This window comes from Thamnophis elegans, chromosome 12, assembly GCF_009769535.1.
Source record: "Thamnophis elegans isolate rThaEle1 chromosome 12, rThaEle1.pri, whole genome shotgun sequence".
NCBI classification, from domain to species: Eukaryota; Metazoa; Chordata; class Lepidosauria; order Squamata; family Colubridae; genus Thamnophis; species Thamnophis elegans.
In genome coordinates, this window is record NC_045552.1 from 46851374 (window position 1) to 46874530 (window position 23157).

The following is a 23157-nucleotide window of genomic DNA, read 5'->3' on the forward strand; positions in this document are numbered from 1 at the left end:
TATATATCACTGGAACAGCAAACATTATTTTGGTTTTTAATTTGGGACCTGCTGATGTCTAAAGCCAGCACAGATTTACTGGATCTCTTTTAGTTTAGCTAGGCAAACACAAACACACACACACACACACACACACATGCTGCCAGCCACGTACAGAACCAGCTCATTGTTAATGGACAATAGGAGTGTTTAGTTCCAGCAGCAGGAGGAGATGAGAGAGACCAACATTGAAGTCTGGGCTACACCAGGCTGGCTATGCAATGCAATGCCTGGATCTTGGCAAATGGGTTGGCTTTGGGTGGTTGCCACCGTGGTGAGCTTCTCCTGTTATCCAGCACTTCTGGAGGCAGCTCCTGAGTTTTCAGGTATGTTTCTGAGCCGGTGTGCTAAAACTGGGAGGAAGGATCTGGGTTTAAGATGGGTAGTTGCGGTTTTCTGGCTGACTCTGGCTGAAGAAGAGAGAGATGGCCACTTCTAACTTAAGTCCATCAACGTCTCTTATTCCTTCAGGGAAAACTGCAGGAAATCAAAAGAGAGGGATGGTGGGAATGAGAAATAAAGGACTCTCTGTGTGTCTGATTGTGTGTGTTTCTTCTTTTGAACGATGACTCCAAACTTAAAAAAAAAACAAGGGAAAAATTGGTTGTCAGAATAACAAAGTTGGAAGGGACTTTGGAGGTCTTATAGTCCAGCTCAAGCAGGAAACCCTATATTATTTCAGACAAGTGGTTTTCCAGTTTTTTCTGAAGTTGCCCCTACAACTTCTGAAGGCAAGTCCTTCCGCAGATTAATTGTTCTCACTGTATGGAGATTTCTCCTTAGCTCTAGATTGCTTCTCTCCTTGATTAGTTTCCACCCATTGCTTCTTGTCCTGCCTTTAGGCGCTTTTGGCTCTCTGTTGACTTGAATTCACACCAGCTAGCTTAATAGAAATATTTCTTTCCTATTTTACAGTTGCTAGCAAGCCGTGCTTCCATCGCTTCTATTTGTTTATCTTTCTATGTGTTAGGTTGCCGGATTTAGGGTGCTTCGCCCTAAATTGGAAAGAGCATTTTTAGGGCTTGAACCATGCTCACAACTAAGGCTGTGTTATTAAAACAGTAAAAAAAAAAAAAATTCAGCAGCTTGGAAAAAGACCTTCCTGCAATTAAAAACGCAAAGCTGTACATGGGTCTGCCAAGCAGTAAGTGATAGCTTCATCGCAAATGTTCAATGCTGTCCATCTGGTTTTTGGTTTTTCACTCGGTGATTTAATGCCAATCCTGCCACATTTAATAGCAAATGTGTGCTGGAACAGACTAGAATCCTAATGAAACTCCACATAGCACTGGCTGTTTCTGTAGAGTGGCTTGAAAAGGGTAGCTGAAGCCTTCAGAACCTCCTAGAATAGAGGAATGGGAGAATGCTAGGGAGTGACTGCTCTTTAGAAGGCCAGATCCTGAAGAGGAAACTCAAACGCTTTGGCCACCTCATGAGAAGGAAGGACTCACTGGAGAAAAGCCTAATGCTGGGAATGATTGAGGGCAAAAGAAGAAGAAGGGAACGACAGAGAAGGAGGTGGCTGGATGGAGTCACCAAAGCAGTCAGTGTGAGCTTAAATGGACCCCAGAGTATGGTAGAGGACAGGAAGACCTGGAGGAACATTGTCCATGGGGTCGTGATGGGTCAGACATAACTTTGCAACTAACAAGAAGAAGAAGAAGAAGAAGAAGAAGAAGAAGAAGAAGAAGAAGAAGAAGAAGAAGAAGAAGAAGAAGAAGAAGAGAATAGAATAGAATAGAATAGAATAGAATAATCCTAGAGGAGATCAACCCTGACTGCTCTTTAGAAGGCCAGATCCTGAAGATGGAACTCAAATACTTTGGCCACCTAATGAGAAGGAAGGACTCACTGGAGAAGAGCCTAATGCTGGGAAAGATTGAGGGCAAAAGAAGAAGGGGACGACAGAGAATGAGATGGTTGGATGGAGTCACCGAAGCAATCGGCGTGAGCTTCAATGGACTCCAGAGGATGGTAGAGGACAGGAAGGCCTGGAGGAACGTTGTCCATGGGGTCACGATGGGTCGGACATGACTTTGCAACTAACAACAACAGGGAGTGTTTGGCTAGACTGTCTCCACTTTCTTAAATATCAGATGCCCCTGAATGTTTTGGGAGTTGAGTTCTAGACTACACGGCCCTAGGGTTATTTCTAATGCAGGGGTCACTAAACTTGGCAACTGTAAGACTTCTTGTCCCAAAGGTGCTTTTTCAAGAGGCAATTGAAATTTCTGTTTTTCTTTCTTTCCTTGAAGATGTTTTGCTTCTCATCCAAGCAGCTTCTTCAGCTCTGGATGGTGGGGGAATGGAAGGATTTATACTCCTGGCAGAGAGCTGGTCATTTGTATTTCTTTTAGAGAGTCATTGAGGCCCCTAGGAGGATTGTCTGTGTCCTCAGAATCACCTGAGTGGTGCTCCAGGTTCCTGTAGCCCAGTGTTTCTCAACCTTGGTGACTTTAAGTCCTGTGGACTTCAACTCCCAGAATCCCCCAGCCAGCTGTGCTGGCTGGGGAATTCTGGGAGTTGAAGTCCACAGGACTTAAAGTCACCAAGGTTGAGAAACACTGCTGTAGCCTGCAATTTTTTTTCCTTTGGAAATCCATCCTTACTCCCACCCTATTCCAAGGGTGTTCATCCCAAATTGTATAGCTAGAAGTCTGTAGGGATTCTCAGCCATCCAGGTCATGGTTGTCCCAAAGGTGCTTTTTCAGGAGGCAACTGGACTTTCTTGTTTTTTTTTCTTTTGAAGACGTTTCGCTTCTCATCCAAGAAGCGGGGAACGGAAGGATTTATACTCCTTGCAGACAGCTGGTCATTTGCATCCTTTGAGAGGGTTGTTGAGACCATTTAGAGGTTCATCTGTATCCTGAGTCACCTGAGTGTTGCAAATGGTTGTGGAGGCTTCTTGGAACCGTTGCAAGGACTATCTTTTGTCCAGGCAGAGCTGAAGAAGCTTCTGGGATGAGAATCGAAATGCCTTCAAAGAAAGAAAAACCAGAAAGTTCAGTTGCCTCTTGAAAAAGCACTTTTGGGACAACCGTGACCTGCATGGCTGAGAGTCTCCATAAACATTTGAGACTTCTGGATTCCAATTCCCAGAGTTTCCCACCCAGCATGGCTTGCTGTTGTCACCCAGCAGGAGCCGTTGGAGCTGCCACCAGACTCCAACAGCGAGGGGCCCTTTGAGTCGGCTCTGGAGGATGTGGAGGACCCTGGACAGGGTTCCGACTCCGAACAGGGCACAGAGAGGCTGGTTGGCCACCAGGAGGCACCTGAGCCTTGGACCAGTGGGGAGGAGACAAGGGAGAGTGAGCCGGACACCAGAAGTGAGTTGTTCCTGGATGCCCGGCACCGAAGAGCTACTAGGCGTCAGGAACAGTTGCGCAGTTACAGGAGGTAATTGCACTCAGCTGGTGATCATTAGGCTCCTCTCCAGACTATAAAAAGACTGCTTGTGCACACGCCCCTCTTGCAGAAGTCAACGCAGGAACGAATGTCGGAGAACATTACGGTGAGCTTGGCAGGCTGGATTGCTGCCAAGCCTTATCTGTGCTGGATTGCTGCCCAAGCTTGTCTGTGCCGGTTTGCTGCCAAGGACCTGTCTGTCTGTTAATTAAATGCTGTAACTTATCTTTGGCTCGGAGTGTGTGTTGGTGTGGGACAAGGGGGTTCAGAACAGCTAGGTATGGAATTCTGGGGTCCTGAACTCCACAAATCTTAAAGTTGCCAAGCTTGGAGACTCCTGCAATGCACTCTACATGGGGCAGCCCTTGAAGAGTATTCAGAGACTTCAACTCATCCAGAACGCAGCCACGCGAGCGATTGTGGGTGCACCTTGGTACACCCACGTTACACCTATCCTCCGTGAGCTGCACTGGTTACCGATCAGTCTCCGGATACGCTTCAAGGTGCTAGTCGTAACTTATAAAGCCCTTCATGGTATTGGATCTGGGTACTTGAGAGACCGCCTGCTGCCAATTACCTCCCACAGACCCATTAGATCACACAGGGTTGGCCTCCTCCGGGTTCCATCTACTAGCCAATGCCATCTGGCTACTACCCGGGGGAGGGCCTTCTCTGTGGCAGCTCCGGCCCTCTGGAATGAACTCCCTGCAGGGATTCGGACCCTCACCTCTCTCCAGGCCTTCCGAAAAGCCGTCAAAACCTGGCTTTGCCGGCAGGCCTGGGGTTGATGAGTTCCCTCCCCTCTCGACTTGTATGGGTGTGTGACTCTTGCTTATTTTAATTATCTGTATTTCGTTTTATGTTCCCCTTTTCCCCCTTTTGAATTGTTCGCCGCCCTGAGTCCTCCCGGAGAAGGGCGGCATACAAATAATAAAATTCAATTCAATTCAATTCCTGGTCTAAAGCCCAGGGCAAGTAAGATTTTCATGATGTCCCTGACGTTCCTCTTTCACAAGGTTATTTGAGGAAGGTTTTGAAGAACCACACCATCCATGCCTGCGATGGGGAGCAGCTCACAATACTTTGCCCCCACAAGACCTCCGTTACCATCCTGTCTGCTTTCTATGGGAGAAGGGTACCCAGCCCAAACCTCTGCCCAGGCTCAGGAGAACTCTCGTTGGAAGACATTGATTGCTCATCCACAACAGCCCATCAGGTAAGACCAGGGGTGGGCTTCAAAAATTGCAGCAACAGGTAAACAATGATTGCTTGGGGGAAAAATTTTGGACATGGAATTGATTTAGAGCAGGGGTAGTCAACCTTTTTATACCTACCGCCCACTTTTGTATCTCTCTTAATAGTAAAATTTTCTGACCACCCACCGGTTCCACAGTAATGGTGATTTATAAAGTAGGGAAGTAACTTTACTTTATAAAATTTATAAAGCAGAGTTACAGCAAAACCCCACCACCATGAAAGCTGGAACGTCCACTAGTGGGCGGTAGGGACCAGGTTGACTACCACTGATTTAGAGTAATGGCAAAAATTGTAGTCTCAAAATGACAATGTCAACAGCATATAAAGAAAATTTGTATAAGATGTTTTACAGGTAGCACTTACCCCCCGACGAGAATAGCAGCAATGTTTAAGAATAAATCCGAAAAATGTTGGAAATGTCATCAGATATCGAGTTCATATTACCATATGTGGTGGACGTGTGCAGAAGCTAAAAAATACTGGACTAAAATCCACACAGGGTTGGAAAAAATGATAGAAAAACATATAGATTTTTAACCAGAGATATTTTTATTGGGGATTTTACTGGAAACATACAGTAGAGGATTGAAATACTTGATTGTAAATGTGTTCACAGCGGCTAGTATTGTACTTGCTAAAAATTGGAAAAATGAGAAAATGCCAACGCAGGAGGAAGTTATTCAGAAAATAATGGAATGTGCCGAAATGAGCAAATTGACATTTGAAATTAGAGAACAAGAAGATAAACAATTTTATAAGATATGGGATTTATTTTATCCATAAAGTTAAAAGGTAAAAGGTAAAGGTACCTTTAAAGGTAAAATTAAAAGTTCCCCTCACACATATGTGCTAGTCATTCCCGACTCTAGGGGGCAGTGCTCATCTCCATTTCAAAGCCAAAGAGCCAGCGCTGTCAGAAGACATCTCCGTGGTCATGTGGCCAGCATGACTCAATGCTGAAGGGACACGGAATGCTGTTGCCTTCCCACCAAAGATGGTTCCTATTTTTCTACTTGCATTTTTAAACGTGCTTTCAAACTGCTAGGTTGGCAGAAGCTGGGACAAGTCACGGGAGCTCACTCCATTATGCAGCGCTAGGGATTCGAACTGCCGAACTGCCGACCTTTCTGATCAACAAGCTCAGCATCTTAGCTTAGCCACTGTGTCCCTACTACCAACCCCAGCTACTTATATTCAAATACATTAAGTGAAAAAGCTAGGAAGAGAGAGAGAGGGAGAGAGAGGGAGGGAGGGAGAGAGAGAGAGAACTAATTTCCCTACCTTTTTTAAAAAGCTGTTTTCCTCTTTTAAGTGTGGAATCGTTAAGCAGATAAAGCAATCGACAGAAATGAAGGAAGCATCAGAAAAATAAAGTCTTCTATGCTGCATGACCAACGCTATTTTTGAGGGCAATGGAAGAGCAACAGAGAATGAGAAAGGGCTGTTCTGGTGTCAGCCTTCTCAACATGGAGCATCTCAGCTAAATGAAACCCCTGCCAACCCCAGCTAGAAATTCCTTTTTCGGCTGCCTACTGTATCTCTAAGTGTGACAACTAGGGCGTTGACAAGCTGCAAATTCCCTGCTTTGATTGTTGAGTTGTGTGAGCCAAGGCGGGAAGTTCCCAGTGGGGAGGTTGGGGAAAGACATATTGCCATCTAGTGGCTAGCACAGCAATGCACTTGGGAACTGCCCAAAAGCTTGACTGGTATTGAGATTTCTCCTGTAGGTGGCTGGAAAGATCTGGGAAGGAATGGTCTGGAAAAGTGTTCCCCTGCTTTTTTTTACACAAAGATTACATATGAACTGAATCGGAAGGGACCTTGTAGGTCATCTAATTCAACCCCCCATCCAAGCAGGAGACCCTATCCCTTTTCTGACAAATGGCAGTCCAGTCTCTCCTTGAAAGCCTCCAGGGATGAAGCTCCCACAACTTTCCAAGACAACTTCTGTTCCATTGATTGATTGTTCTCACTGTCAGAAAATTTCTCCTTATGTCCAGGATGAATCTCTCCTTGTTCAGTTTCCATCCATTATTCCTCGTCTGGCCTTCGGGGGCTTTGGAAAATAGCTTGAACCCCTCCTCTCTGCGGCAACCCCTCAAATATTGGAAGACTGCTATCCTGTCTCCCCTGGTCCTTCTCTTCTCTAGACTAGCCATGCCCAGTTCCTACAACCGTTCATTGTATGTTTTAGCCTATAGTCCCCTAATCCTCTTGGTTGCTCTTCTCTGCACTCTTTCTACAGTCTCAACATCTTTTTTATAGTGTGGTGTGGAGGATCTACATTCTACAAGCTTCATCGGATTTATGGAGCTTCTACATTTGATGAAATGAGCTTTGGGATCACAGAAGCTTCTGCTTTTTAATCAAATCCGTATTTCTGAAAAGATGCTACCTTGAGCCATCCGTGTCAGAAGCTGCTGAAAAAGCCAGCGCAGTTCTAGACTGTATTAACGGAGGGATCAAATCAAGATCATGTAAAGTGTTAATAGTGCTTTATAATGCCTTGGTAAGGCCACACTTGGAATACTGCATCCAGCTTTAGTTGCCACTTGAAAAAAGATATGGAGACTCTGGAAAAAGTACAGAAAAGAGCAACAAAGATGATTATGGGACCGGAGGATAAAACTCTTAAAGAACAGTTGCTGGAATTGGGTATGTCTAGTCTGATGAAGAGAAGGACGAGGGATGATAGTATAGTGTTCCAATATCTATGGGGTTGCCATGAAGAAGAGGGGGTCAACCGCTTCTCCAAAGCACTTGAAGGCAGAAGAAGAAGCAATGGGTGGAAACTCATCAAGGAGAGAAGCAACTTAGAACTAAGGGAAACTAAGGGATAGAATCAAGATCACGTGAAGTGTTAATACCACTTTATAATGCCTTAGTAAGGCCACACTTGACACCTGCCTATCACCAGAATTTCCCATCAACAACCATAAATTAACTAGGAAAGAGAAAGCTTGCAACCCCAAAATACTAGAGAATATTGAGATGTGGAGAGCCCATGCCCTTCTAAAGACTATTTATGTCTTTCTAAATTAGATACGGCTACGCTTAATGCTTGTCTTTTCCCACCAGAAAATGATGGACGAATGCCAGGACCACCGATGGTGCCATTTCCTTGTCCACAGCCATGTGTTTGGGCCCGATCCATGCCCAGGAACACACAAATACTTGGTGGTTTCGTACAAATGCAGACCTGGTGAGTGATTTTGGCAAGGCAGGAGTGTGGAAAAGGAGAAGATATGTAGTTCTACTTTAGAGTTGCAGTAGGTCATCCAAAGCTGCTCTAACATCATTGGTAGAGATCAAAAGCTTCCATCTATCTGGAGGGCTTTGGGAAAAGGGCAGAGGTGGGCTGCTGGGGGTTCACACGGGTTCGGATGATTCTCTAGCGAAGATTTCGCGTGGTTCAGCAAACCCCCAAATACCACTCCTGGCTGGTCCAGCCCTGTGAGTTCTAGACTTCCTTTCGGCATAAAAGCCAGCTGGGTTACCTTGGGCCAGTGACTCTTTCTCAACACTAGCTGAGATAATGCCCAGCCGCTTCTGAAAAATCTTGCCAAGGAAACAGGGACTTGTCCAAGCAGTCTCCATGAATCAGACATGAATGAATGAATGATTGAATGAATGAATGAATGTGAATGAATGAGAAAGAAAGAAAGGAAAGAAAGAAAAGAAAAGAAAAGAAAGGAAAGAAAAAGAAAGGAAAGAAAGAAAAAAGTAAGAAAGAAAGAAAGGAAGGAAGGAAAGAAAGAAAGGAAGGAAGGAAAGAAAAAGAAAGGAAGAGAAAGAACGAAAAGAAAAGAAAGAAAAGAAAAAGAAAGGAAAGAAAGAAAGAAAGGAAGAAAGAAAGAAGTTTATATGATCGCCTGTTGAATTTCAGTTGAAAATATGACATCTAAAATTAGGAGATGTGATTTTTGAAGCTTTATCCGGAAACACCTATAATTGAAAACAAAAACCAGTTGATTAAAATATTTGAGGCTAAATCATATTTCATTGTAGTTTGACTAACTGTTGTCATTGAATTTTTGCATAAAACGTAGTTGTCCAGGTCTACGCAATATATTATCCAGCACTTACAGCCATTAACGGTTGATATCAGCTCAAAAGAATTCATTTTCAGATTTAGCCTGTTGTACTGATAGTCCCTTCCTTATCTCAGATATGGCCTTAATAAAAGCAAGAGATTTTTTTTAAAAAAAAAATATTATGGAGCCAGGAGGAGGTAGAGACTGATGAGGAATGTCTTATGTCTCATCTTCAGCCAATCATCGTCTCAAGACCGTCTGTGAAAATGACAAGATGAGGCTACAATGTCGGAGCAGCTCAGTTCTAGCAATTTATTCTTCGATTTATGGGCGACCTTTGCGGGGAAAGTTGGAGTGTAATTCTATGAACGGGACAGAGCCTGAAATAGGTACACGAGAACTCAGCCTCTGCTAAGACAATCCTAAGCATTGCTGCACTTGGTGAGTCTATGGGGCCTTCCACATCAGGATCTAGTACCAGCTTGAAGGTTGCTCTGGATCTCTGTATTTCTATCATGGGAACTGGTTGGAGAACTTTCCCCCATTGCACCAAATCCTCTGACAACGTCCCAGGTCCTGAAAGGGGAAGGGTAGCTGGTTGGCTTTGTAGCTTCCTTTAAGCAGCCCAATCCAAGCAAACAAAGCTGAAATTGGCCAGTGTTCTATCATTGATCCTAGGGTGGTGTGTAAAATGCCACGCTACTGTTTCCCCCCCTTCTTTTCATTCCCCCTCCTTTGAGTTGAAGTGGAAACGAGGGGGGCTTTGCTGTTGTCGAACCGGCTGTGATGGATTTCAGCCTTTTGAAATGTTGATGAGGTCTTCTGAGGCTTGAAGAGGGAAAGTGGTGGTGTACAGGTGTTATAAAGGAAAGAGAGCCCTTTAAGTATGACCTCTTTCAAACATGCACTCTGGTTCATCTGCCCTGTTGGATATTTATTCTATCCTTGTACAAGAGCCTGAAGATCTGGCTCTGCAGGTTGGCCAGAGGACCAAATGGGGCAGTTAGAATTCATTGTTGGAATGTATTTTTGTGCAACAACTACAGTAGTATTCAGCCAGTAGATAGCAGTGTGTACAAGTTTGGATCTCTATGGTATATATATCCCATGTTCTTTTGTTCTAAGGGACAGAAAAGCAGTTAAGCAGTAAAGCACATGGTGACTGTACACTGATCTGTGGTGCTACATATAAACAGAATTTCTAACATGGATTGATGGCAGATTCCATCTAAATCTTCTCCCCTTGCTTTCTGCTCTCCACCCATCAGTCTTCTTGATTATCATATTGATGTATTTATTCTAATTGTGCTCCTTTGTCATACTTTTTTAAAATCATTCTATTATTGTACTTCTGCTTATACTCCTTTCATTTTTCTTCCTTGTTATTATTGTGAGCCACCTAAAGTAGCCCCACAGTAAAATAAGGCAGCAAGGCAGCAAATGAATGTAATAAACAAATAGATCACCAACTAATGGATGCAGCTAGTTCTGAACAGAGGCTTCATTACTGTACACAAAGAGTCAACAATTGGTCTAGCTGGGCAATTACCAAGAGGCACACGCTAGCAAGGGCTGGTGCCAACCTCTCTTGTCCTTGCCTTTCAACTCCTTTTGTTGCCTGTTTGTTGCCGGCTCAGCTCTGGCCCCTTCTCCGGTTATAGTACCGACTCTCCGTCCAGCAAGAAACTAACATTGGCAGGAAATTTGCTCTCCACTTAGCCATCTCTGTTCTCCCTTTTACGGCTTATTTCAGTTGAAAGGTGGACAAAAGAGATGTTGAGGTCAAAGAGAATACACTTCGCGATGACACCGCTGTGTTGCGAGACTAACATTGAGGGAGCTTGGGCACTGTCCAGGAATGCTTTTCCACAGCAGGGTTTTTATTCAAACAATTCTGCAGGGTTCCCAGAGAGACGAAGGAGAAAAAGGAGAAGAATGCATGCAGGACACCCGTTGTTAAAAAGGGTGGATTTTTTTCTCCTGCAAAAAAATAAATAAATCAGAAACCCACATCTGGCATTTTGTGGTTCTGTTTAAAAAAAAAAGAAGCTAACTTCATAGTTTGAAAAAGCTGGGACACCAAGGGTGGCCCACCTGAGTGTCTCCAAAATATTTTAAACTCCAAGATCTTCTCAGCATCACCTAAGCAAAACACCTGGAACATCGCTTGATCAGCAGCTTTCTTTGCTTTCAGAATCTGAACAAGATGGAACAGATTCACCCATGCCACGCTTGCATTTTATGAATGACTAGCTGATAAGCTGGCATTGCCTGGGTATTTATTTATAGGGGGGAAATGTCCGGCCCAAACGTAATTTATAATGTTGGATTTTTCCCTTTACCAGAGGGAGCCCCCTTGTGGAGTACTGTGAAGCTGTTAACATGGCAACTGCATTGCGCTGCACAGTAGAAGCCATTCTATGGAAGTACAGTAGAAGCCATGTTAAGACACAACAGGCTGTATCAACAGAACACACACCCCGAGGGGTGTTGGGGGTGGTCTTACCCCCCCCCCCCACAGTGTTTTTCTCCAGAGAGTAATTCATCTGTGTACCAAGTTTGGTTGAAATTGCTCGAGGCATTCCAGAGTTATGCTGGAACACACACACACACATACACAGCTATTTATATATATAGAGATGAATGAAAGCCACACCAACCAAGCGGGTCTCTATCTAATTATACATATCTGAGAGAAGAATATGGTGCCTCAACGCTAACAAAACTTGCGACCACCCATTTGAGACTGGACTCTGTAGTCTTGGAGGCCTCTTTGCAAAATCCACAGCGGAGACAACCTCCAGAATCTGCCATTTTGCCACCCCTTCTTGGGCTGACTGCGTTGTGTCTCTGTGTGTGATTTGTAGAATGCACAGCTCCCGATGCCTTGAGAAGAGTGTCCCACAGGTGCCACAAGAAGAGGAATTGCACCCTGGTTGCTAACTCGGCTACATTTGGAGACCCATGCTTCCCGGGGGTGAAGAAACAATTGAGAGTGTCCTACACTTGCGGTAAGCGGGACAGCAACTTAACCTGCTGATATTTGAGGTGGGATGGACAAGCAACTGACCAGCTAAGTCCGTGATGGCGAATCTATGGCACGTGTGCCACAGGTGGCACATGGAGCCATTTCTGAGGGCACACGAGGCATGCACGTGTTTGCCAGCTAATTTTCGGTCTTGATTTTCAGCCATTTTTCACCTTCCAGAGGGAGAAACATTCACGTCCGTACCCCCAGCCCCCCGTGCCCCATTTTGGGCCAGGCTGGAAGGCCTCCTGCCCTAAGCTAGAAGCCCAAATGGGGCACGAGGGCGCTGTGCGTGGCCCCCGCCTGCACCCCATTTTGGACCTGGGGAGCCTCCTGCACCAACCTGGAAGATAAAAATGGGGGGGTGGTGGTGGAGGATGTGCACACATGCCCGGGGTGCTTGCATTGCATTTCGGGGTATGGCATGCCCATGCACGCACTTTGGGCACCCAAAAGGTTAACCATCCCTGGTCCTAGCAATTCCCCCAAAATAGATGAACCCTCATCATCCCCAAGTATTCAGTGACACCCCCCCCCAGCCATTTCTTAGTGCTAGCATAACCGATGGCCTCATGTTAGCAATTCTATTTTTCACGTATGTTAAGATTATGATAACTATTTATACAAGCTTTGGTTTGATTTTTTCCCCATCCCCTGCACTCCTGTGTGTCTTTCAGTGCCAAGGCAGTTGTTAGAAGAGGCGACCCGCGAATCCCGAGAAGATCCCTTCTCAATTTCTGATTACACCCACGGTAATCATTCCGCCTTGATTTTAATCCGCCGTACAGCTCTGGATGGAGAAGGGCCTGGGAAACGCCTCCCCACCACCACCACAACCTTCTCCTAGATCTATGGAGAATCTCAACCATCCAGGTCATGATTGTCCCGTGGGGCTTTTCCAAAAGGCCACTGGACTTTCTTGGGTTTTCGTTCTTTGATCATGTTTCACCTCATCCAAGAACTGAAGAAGCTACTTGGATGAGAGGTGAAACGTTTTCAAAGGGGAAAAAAAACTACTGGTGAAATCTAAACAAAAATTCCTACTGGTTCTGTGGGCGTGGCTTGGTAGGGTCATGTGACGGGGTGGGCGTGGCTATGTAGTCATGTAAGTGGGGGATCAAAAAACAGAAACTCACTTTAACGATGTCCTGCTGGAGCAGGTTGGACTAGATGACCTCCATGTCCCTTCCAGCCCTGGATTATCTTTTGAAGCTGCTTCTAGTGCCAGGTTTGTAGTCCTTCCTTCCTCTCCTTTTTCCCTCCCTCCCTTTCTTTCTTTCCCTTTCTTTCTCCCCTCTTTCTTTCTCCTTCCTTCCTTCCTTCCTTCCTTCCCTCCCTCCCTCCTTCTTCCTTCCTTCCTTCCTTCCTTTCTTTCTCAGCGCCCCGCCACCCCCCGTTTTTGGCCTAGCAGACCTCCGGGGAGAATGCTGGGAGCAAAAACGGACCCACCACCCGTTTTTGGAGAATCTGTAGTAAAAAAATGCGATTGTTGGAACTTTAAAAAAAAACTTTTTAAAGTATTTTTTACTAGCAGTTTAGGAGAACTGGGCCGAAGCGGTAGCATTCTACCCCTGAAAAAAACCCAAGAAAGTCCAGTTGCCTTTTGAAAAAGCACCTTTTGGACAATCTTCTCCAATATCGAATGGTGTAGAGCAGTGTTTCTCAACCTTGGCAACTTGAAGATGTCCGGACTTCAACTCCCATGCTGGCTGGGGAATTCTGGGAGTTGAAGTCCGGACATCTTCAAGTTGCCAAGGTTGAGAAACACTGGTGTAGAGGTAACAGTCCCTGAATGTCTGAATGCCAGGAGTGGATGCCAAGAAACCTGGGGCTACTATGTGGCTGCAGAAGAGTAGAAGAGAAGACCAGTGTGTACATGAAACGCCAAAGTTTGCTACAAGGACTTAACTCCCTCCCATCCAAGAAAGAGTTCCATAGAGACTGGATCTGGTTAGTAGCCACGCAAGGCGAAACGAGAGTTGGATATGAAAAATAGCATATTTAGAGAAAGACAATATATCTTTGAATGAAACCAGGCTGGAAATATGAACAGAATCAATTGGAGGGAGGAGGTTCTTGCTACATTTTTCCATAAGGTCCAGCAGATTATCACGTCTTCAGGTAACAGGCCACGTTTTCACAGCCTGTTTGGCACATCGAATAGAAAGTCACTGTAGAAAGTAGGGGGTGCCCTTGGGATGGTTTTCCTGAAGGGGTGCCTTTTTGTTTGGGAATTCTGGAATCCCTATCCCAGTTCGGCAAAGTTTGCCTTAGGAAAAAACCTGGAGACATCACGCCAAGGAAAGGAAGGAGGATACTTCCTTGTTCCTCTTCCACTGGCTTCTTTCCTACGGTCACATCCTATAAAGAACCCATGACATCCTCCAGAGGTTGCCGCGATGCACCTCTCAACACCAGCTGGACTGAACCCGGGTGAGACATCCTGGGATTGGTAGCTCAGCAAGTTCTGAAGGATCTCCACCCTCAGCCCTCAAGATGGAGGGGAGGCCTTCCTCCGTGGCAGTAGCAGGAGTGGGCATCTGCGGGTTTGCACGGGTTCGGAAGAACCTCTAGCTAAGAATCTGCCCAATTCGGAGAACCCGCAAATCCCACCCCTGGCTGGCCCTACCCATCCTGCTCCTCCTCTCCCACCATGCCCCTCCCCTCCCAGTAGTCTCTACGTGGCCCGTTTGGGATGCTAGTAAGTACAGGGGCCACACGGAGGCTCAGGGAGGGCAAAAAATGGGCCTACTGGAAGTTTAATAGGATTTGTATGCTTTAATAGGATTTGTATGCCACCCACTCCCTAGGGACTCTGGGCGACTCACAACAAGTAAAAGCATTTAAAATATTTAAAAATACAAAATTAAAAACAATGCAACATCCATTCCATCAAGTGGGGCTGGAAATTAATCAACAGCCCCAGGCCTGCCGGAACAGCCATGTCTTGGTCGCTTTACGGAAGGCCGGGAGAGTGGTGAGGGTCCGGATCTCTGCAGGTAGCTCGTTCCACAAGACCAGTGCAGCTACAGAGAAGGCCCTCCCCTGGGGAGTCACCAGCCATTATTGTCCGGAGGAGGCCCAACCTGTGTGATCTTATTGGTCGTTGGGAGGTAAATGGCAGGAGGCGGTCTCTCAGGTAGCCAGGTCCAATACATGTAGGGCTTTAAAAGCAACGACTAGCACCTTGAAGCGGGTCCGGAGACCAATGGGAAGCCAGTGCAGTTCACGGAGGATAGGTGTAACATGGGTGTATCTAGGTACACCCATTATCGCTCGCGCGGCTGCATTCTGGACCAGTTGTAGTCTTCGGACACTCAGTTCAGCTCCAGAGGGCCCCTGGAGCCCGGAGGAGCCTGTTTTCACCCCCCTGGAGGCTCAAAAAAAGCCTCCAGAACCCGGGGAGGGAAAAAATGGTTCCCCTGCCGTGGTGCAGGAGGCTGACTAGGCCACACCCACTATGGCCACTCCCACCCAGCAACCGGACAAAGAAGTCCACCAGTGGCGGGTTCCGGATCCCGTCGTAACTGGTATGCTGCAACGGTGCCGGGCATCCTTATTGGGCACTGTGCATGCCACCACCCAGTGACACTCAGCTGCTTGGTGGAGGTCATGCAGGCACCGCACGCTGTGTACACATGCGCAATTGGTCCGTTTGCATCAAAAAGTGGTCAGGAACGCGGGCAGGCAGGCGTTGCTCCCAGTTCCCACCGGTACGTCTGTACTGGGCCGTACTTCCCAGAACCCACCACTGAAGCTCACCCCTGGGCAATAGGAAGCACCTAAAAAACCTAAGCAACATATCCCTCCGTGAAATCCATTCTCCAGCTTTTGACTCCTGCATTTCTTTCTCCTCAGTTGCGCTGGGTACCTCTGTCCTGAAGAGAACAGAATTCCCGATGGGACTCTGCTCCCCCTTTGGTGGCTCTTTGCTGATTCTGCCACGGCAGGAGATTTCAGTTGGGCTCCCCACCCAAGGGAAGACGGCATTCTCTCAAGAGCCCTGTCGTATTTCCATAGATAATAAACCTGTAGCAGCCTGTAGCACTGACATAATTCCCTTCTCTTAGAACATAATCCCTTCCCGGGATCTTGCTCCTGGAACACGGAGGCGCGTTTGCCAAATAATAGCAAAGATGATTTCCTGCCGGCTTCGGGTGAGAAATGAAACGGTTGTGAATTCCCACCACGTAGTAGGCTTGCTTAAAGGGTTGTTTGTCGCTTTTGTTGTTGATAGCATAGCATGTTGTACACAGCAGAGTATTAGGTTCACTGCTGTGTGGCAAGCCAGAAATGCATTAATCTGGTAACCACATTGTGCCAACGGGGCTGTTACAATTGTGAACGGGCCTAGTGGAGTGTCTTGCCTTGAGGTCGCCTGCAGTCAATCTGGGGAAATCATTGGCATCCTTCCGTCTCAAGAGACGATGGTATCGTGCTCTGGAAAGAGGTCCTAATGCAGCATCTGGTGTGGCTAAAAAGGCCAATTCTGGAGTGGCAACCTCTTCCACACTGAGGACAGATACATTCTGTCTACTGCCCGGCCCCCAAATTTTGCTGGTTCTGGGACTGCCTCTTTGCCTCAGCCTGCCAAACAAGCGTCTCTTCAAATTGGAGAAGGCCATGCTGCGTCTTTAGCCTCCAAGCTGAACGATCAGAGGTCAAGGTTTCCCAGCTGTTGGTGTCCATTCCCAAGACCTTCAGATCCCTCTTGCAGATATCTTTATATCACAGCTGTGGTCTCCCTCTGGGGCACTTTCCCTGCACTAATTCTCCATACAGGAGATCTTTCGGAATCTAACCATCGGCCATTCTCACGACATGCCCAAGCCAGCGTAGACATCGCTTTTTCAACAGTGCATACATGCTAGAGATCCCAGCACGTTCCAAGACTGAGCTATTTGGAACTTTGTCATGCCCTGTGATGCCAAGATGCCAAGATCTGGGGAAATAGAGTCATAAATATCTCTTCCATTTTGGCACAGTTTAGAACAGGGGTGTCAAACTCAAGGCTCAGAGGCTGGAACTGGCCCACAAGGTGCTTAGATCTGGCCCACAGGCCCATCCTGGAAGCAGCGAAGGACCAGCCCACAGTGCCTCTGTCAGCGAAAAGAGAGGCCTCCCCGAGCTCCATTTTTGTTGGCAGAGGCCTGCAGGAGGCCAATGGGGCCAAAAATGGAGCCCAGAAGGGTCATTGGGGCCAAAAACAGAGGCTCAATGAGTGACACCGAGCATCCCACTCTGGACACACACACACACACACAAACACACACACACACACACACACACACTGGCCCCCTGAGGTCAAACACAACCTTGATGCAGCTCTCAATGACATCAGGTTTGATACCCCTGGTTTGTTTGTTTTATTTGTCAACTAGTACAAGGAAATAAGTATGAAAATGACATGAAAAAATGGCACAATTAAATGGATAAAAATAAGCAAAAACATAGCCATAAACACATAAAAAGAGTACATATAAATGGGACAGTAGGACAGGGACGGTAGACACCTGTCAGTAGGTAGACGATGGGTTTAGAATATTGGGATGGATGGCTAGAGAAGCGAAATGGCTGCCTTAACCTTTTCTCGCTCCCTCCATAGGATCTGATTCCACCTCACTTTTTTTTTGAAGCATGGTCCTTCTCATGCCTTCTACCTGACCAAAGTTGTGTGTTCCTGGCCAGATGGATCTCGAAAACCTCCTGTGAGATCATATCAAGAGGACACCATCATGTAAACGGCATCAGCGATGCCCTTTGCTTGATGATGTCATCAGTGAGACACTCCGACTTCCTTGTCCGATGTCATTCCTGCTCCTTCCGGAGTGCTTGGCCACCGAAACTAGTGGCACAGAGGAAGGCATAGGTTTTGCTTGTCAAAAAGTCAACCATCCCCTATCTGGAAGGTGTGGCCTTCAAAAGATGCATGAGCCGGTGAGTTTATGCTTGTCCCTTAAGCAATCTAGACTAAGAACAAGAACTTTGCTCTCTTGCTACTGGAGACATCCTTAGTAAGACCACCCTGTCCCCTTGTTTGCTACAGGTGGCTGGTACACCGGGCCGACGCTGTCCAAGCAGTTCCAAGAAAATCTGATGATATTTACTAACTCTCTGGAAACAATAGCCCATATTTGGGGTACGTGCGATCCTTCTGGGCTGTACAGGAGTGCATGGTGTGACATGAGATTTTCATCCTACACGAAACAGAATCTTTGACCCACTCATGTCATCGATTACAAGATTCCTCCATGCCTTCAACCATGGCACAGCTTCTAACGTGCTTGAGAAGTTCTTCGAAATGCAGGCGGATTATTTAGAGGTGTATCACATGTTGAAAGTATCACATGTTGAACTGTGCAGCAACAGTCAAACGTCAACAGTTGACGTCAACACCAGGAATTCTTCCATGGTGTTTGGCATTCTGTCATAACATGTTTTATGATAATTTTATGTTGCAAAGGGTTTTTATAAAATTTCCCAAGTTCTAACTCCACGGGAGTCATGCCTCCCAGATTTTGGACGGATTCTGTAAGTTAGCCAATTTAAGGTACCTTAATCAAAGCCAATGCAATCCTAAATTGCATTAATAGAGGGATACAATCTAGATCAAGTGAGCTACTAATACCACTCTATAACGCCTTAATAAGACCACACCTAGAGTATTGCATCCCGTTTTGGTCACCACACTATAAAAATACGTTGAGACTCTAGAAAAAGGGCAGAGAAGAGCAACCAGGATGATTAGGGGACTGGAGGCTAAAACCTATGGTGAACAGTTGCAGGGCATGGCTAGTCTAGTGAAGAGAAGGACTTGGGGAGACATGATAGTATCTTCCAATATTTGCCACAGAGAGGAGAGGGTCAAGTTATTTTCCAAAGCACCCGAAGGCCAGACAAGAAATAATGGATGGAAACTGATCAAGAAGAGATTCAACCTGGAAATAAGGAGAAATTTTCTGACAATCAACCTGTGGAACAGAAGTTGCCTTCAGAAGTTGTGGGACTTTCATCACGGGAAGCTTTCAAGAAGAGATTGGACTGCATTTCTCAGAAATGGTGTAGGATCTCCTGCTTGGGTTGGGGGTTGGACTAGATGACCTACAAGATCCCTTCCAACTCTATTAATCTGCTAATTGAAAAAGGGCTTTCCCTACCATATGCACCATTTTGCCTAGTTAAAGGTACAGGCACAAGAATTTTAATAGTATAGAGACAGATTTTCACAATCCTTTGGGATTCAGCTAGCCCTGTGATGCTTTCATTTCTTTCCCACCACTGAGAATTTAGGGCAAGTTTATCCTCGAGACCAGAAAACTATTTAACTTTTCATCTTTAAGATTAAGGAATTAGAGGATGTGGTTCACATCACATGCAAAGCCACACTATATGTTGGTTGAACATTACTAGAGAAGAAACAGACTAATTGTACTTATTTTTTCATTAAATGTAGGAAAACTTAAATTTATTTTTTTTCTCCTGGCCTCACCAGTTAATTTTTGGATTGTAGGACCCAGGAGCGTACTACGAAGCCAAATATAATAACAGGTAACAGATTAACAAAGTTGGAAGGGACCTTATAGGTCATCTAGTCCAACCCCTCACTCAAGCAGGAGACCCTACACCATTTCAGTCAGATGGCAGTCCAATCGCTTCTTGAAAGTCTCAAGTGATGAAGCTCCCACAACTTCTGAAGGCAACTTCTGTTCTATTGGTTGATTGTTCTCTCTATCAGAAAATTCCTCCTTATTTCTAGATTGAATCTCTCCTTAGTTTCCATCCATTATTCCTTGTCTGGCCTTCAGGTGCTTTGAAAAATAGCTTGACCCCCTCCTCTCTGTGGCAGCCCCTCAAATATTGGAAGACTGCTATTATGGTTCTACTCTTCACTAGATTAGCCTTGCCCAGTTCCTGCAACCATTCATCGTATGTTTTAGTCTCCAGTCCCCTAATCATCTTGGTTGCTCTTCTCTGCACTTTTTCTAGAGTCTCAACATATTTTATAGTGTGGTGACCAAAACTGGATGCAGTACTCCAGGTGTGGTACCTGGACAAACACTGCACAGGGAACTGTGATGGGTTCAGTAAACAAGGGTTGAACAAGCCATGGCTTGTTGAGGTTTGTAAATTCAGACCAAATGTGTTGAACATTCGTCATCTTCTCTCTTTGCAGGTGTTCCCGAGAAGGTGGGCTTTTATTTCCTATGTGGGGTATCTGGAGGGCTGCTGTTTCTCCTCCTCTTCTTTGCCCCCAAAGCAACCTTCTTGCAAGACCTCAAAGGGCCCTTCAAAAAGGCAGATGTGACGGACTCCTTGCAGCTGGAGACAATCAAGCTACAGGATGACCAAGATGAAGAAAATCGGGAGGAAAGCTCTTCTGAATCCTCTTTCAGCCACCTTACCTCCAATTGCCGGAACACCAACATCTTTGGGCCGGAACTGACGGCGGCCTTGGAAGGGGCAGCTGATCAAAGAAGCCACGAAGGCGATGAAATTTGGATCCCCAAGGAATCCAGCCCATACGCCATCCACAAAATTAAGGCAGCCACCAAGTGAGAAGGACCAACGTTGGAAGTAGTTGGGCAGAGCGAGCTGCGCTGGGTGAACGCAGGTAGTCCTTCATTTCTGATTGCAATTGGGACCAGGATTGCTGTTGTTAAGCGAAGCAGTTGTGAAGTGAGTCCTGCCCAATTGGATGAGCTTTAATACAGGGTTGTTAAGAAATTCACTGCAGTTGAAGGAATCGCAGTCATTAGAAGCAAAATCCGGCTTCCTCCATTGGCTTTTGTTGGAAACTGGCAAGCTGGGAAGGTTGCAAATGGGGATCACATAACACGCCCCCCTTCCCCGAGATGCTGCAACTATCATCAATACATGCGAACTGCCAAGCACCTGAATTTTGACCATGTGACTGTAGGGATGCTGCAGTGGTTATAAGTAGCAATTGCAATAGCCCTTAGACATATACCATATTCTTTGGAGTATAAGACACACCGGACTATAAGACGCACCATGATTTTGAAGAGGTTAATTTTTTAAAAAAAAAAGTTTTTGCACTCTGCACGCCTCCCAAACCCTCTGCACGCCTCATTTTTTGCAAAAGAAACGGGGAGGCATGCAGAGGCTCTGGAAGGCTCGTAGAGTGCTTCTGGGGGCTGAGGGGGCAAAAACGGCCTGTTTTTTTGCTCGATTTTGCCCTCCCCAGCCCCCAGGAGCACTTTGCAAGCCTCCCAAACCCCCTGCACGTCCATTTTTGCAAAGGGGGTGGAGTTTCGGTAGGCCAAAAATGCTGTATTCAGTGTATAAGACGCACCCAGATTTCATCCTCTTTTTTGGGGGGGGAAAGGTGCATCTTATAATCTGAAAAATACGGTACCGCTTCACAGTGCTTTTACAGTCCTCTCTAAGTGGTTTACAGAGTCAGCCCAACAATCTGGGTCCTCATTTTATCCACCTCGGAAGAATGGAAGGCTGAGTCAACCTTGAGCCTGGTGAGATTCGAACTGCCAAATTGCAGGCAACCGGCAATCGGCAGAAGCAGCCTGCAGTACTGCATTCTAACCACTATGCCACCGCAGCTCATACCTGTTGCATGTTCCTTTTTTCAATGCTGTTGTAATTTTGAACGATTGCTATACAAATAGCTGTAAGTGGAGGATTGACTACTTGTATGTGAAGTTCAAACTTCGTGAGGATGGAGGACAGTTTGTTACACCACCCACCTTAAAAGTATTTTTTGGGTGGGGGGGGAGGAAGAGACCATGGACACAGGTACCTGCTATATCCAGATTTCCTGCAGAGTTAGGGCCAGATTCTTTGGCCATGTTTACTGAAAATGATGCTAATCATGTAACGTTATATTTTCAATGTAATTTTCAATAGAATGTCCTAGGGGGGAAATTCACCGGAGAAAGCATTATGTTCGGGAAAAATAGCCATGAAAGGAAACCAGGCCACCAAAGAACACGATGGATGGACACCATCAAAGCGGACACCAGCCAGAGCATAGGTAAAGGTAAAGGTTCCCCTTGCACATACGTGCTAGTCGTTCCTGACTCTAGGGGGCAGTGCTCATCTGTTTCAAAGCCGAAGAGCCAGTGCTGTCCAAAGACATCTCCGTGGTCATGTGTCTGGCATGACTAAATGCCAAAGGCGCATGGAGAGCTTTTACCTTCCCACCAAAGGTGGTTCCTATTTTTCTACTTGCATTTTTACATGGTTTCGAAACTGCTAGGTTGGCAGAAGCTGGGACAAGTAACGGGAGCTCACTCCGTTGCACAGCGCTAGGGATTCGAACTGCCGAACTGTCGACCTTTCTTATCAACAAGCTCAGTGTCTTAGCCACTGAGCCACTGCATTCCCACCCAGAGCATAGAACAACTGAAAAGAAGCAGTGCAAGATCAGAAGACATGGAGGGACCTGGCCAGAGAATCATCAAGTGTCGGACACGCCTGAATGGATAACATCATCATCATATTTTCAATCTGTACGTTATTAGGTTGCTAGGAGTCGGAGGGGAAAATATGTAAATTCTCCCCTTCCAAATGATGTCAACCATGTAGGGAAACTTTGACTTCCAGACCTGGGGGTGTCTTTAAAGCCTGAATTTATATTTACTTACAAAGAAATAAATGGAAACTAGCATAGATCTATTTCAAGCTATTTAGCTCTCATCAGCTAGCCATGCCCTTCTGGGATTCGAACCTGGGCTACTTACATATTAGGCAGGGGTGGGTTGCTGCTGCCATTACTGCCAGTTTGCAACCCGTGCGTAATTTGTGCGTCCTGCACACGTGTGCACTGTTCAGTGTAAATTGTTCTGCGCGCATGCACAGAACAATTTACAATGAACTGAGCACGCACAGTCACTTAAAAACAAAATGGCGGCGCTTAAGTGGAATCAAGGGAACCGGTTTGGAGGCATGTCAGGCCTGGGGCACTGCGAATTCTGAACACAGTCCTGCATTCCACTACTGGTTCGGTCGACCCAGGCTGAACTGGCAGCAACCCACCTCTGATATTAGGTAGATGTATTAACCTCTAAGCAATGGGCTCTCCTAGCTTTGTCGGCTATACCAAGGAAGAGATTAAAGTGTTGTTTTTTTTTAATCAGGGCAATCTGGTCTACTCAGATATGGGATGGAACATACTGCTTCCACGTTTGCCCTTTCAACTGCAGTCCAGGAGCCTTCACAGGCAGTCACTTCTGTGACAATGTCAACTTGATAACAGGCATGGAAATTTTGTGTTAACACAAACTATTTTGTGTTAAATTTAAATTTATTGATAAACAAATAAAGGGAGACTAGTCTAGCTATTTCAAGCTGTTTAGCTCTTCTCAGTTGCCATACCCATCTGGGATTTGAATCTGGGCTGCTTGCATATTAAGCAGA

General features: G+C 45.9%; 1 protein-coding gene across 1 annotated transcript; it reads left to right on the forward strand.

Moving 5' to 3' along the window:
• Positions 1-256: 256 nt before the first annotated feature.
• On the forward strand, positions 257-20537 carry LOC116516174 (protein eva-1 homolog C-like). Its single transcript, XM_032228584.1, has 8 exons — positions 257-365; positions 4461-4660; positions 7780-7903; positions 8972-9124; positions 11603-11746; positions 12441-12515; positions 17810-17902; positions 19937-20537. The coding sequence occupies exons 1-8, from the start codon at positions 266-268 to the stop codon at positions 20317-20319; spliced, it is 1272 nt and encodes a 423-aa protein (XP_032084475.1). The 5' UTR covers positions 257-265; the 3' UTR covers positions 20320-20537.
• Positions 20538-23157: the final 2620 nt, after the last annotated feature.

Coding starts and splice junctions, on each gene's coding strand:
- LOC116516174 (XM_032228584.1), top strand. CDS start 266: ATGCCTGGATCTTGGCAAATGGGTTGGCTTTGGGTGGTTGCCACCGTG. Junction 366..4,460: donor GGCAGCTCCTGAGTTTTCAG/GTATGTTTCTGA, acceptor CTCTTTCACAAG/GTTATTTGAGGAAGGTTTTG. Junction 17,903..19,936: donor AACAATAGCCCATATTTGGG/GTACGTGCGATC, acceptor CTCTCTTTGCAG/GTGTTCCCGAGAAGGTGGGC.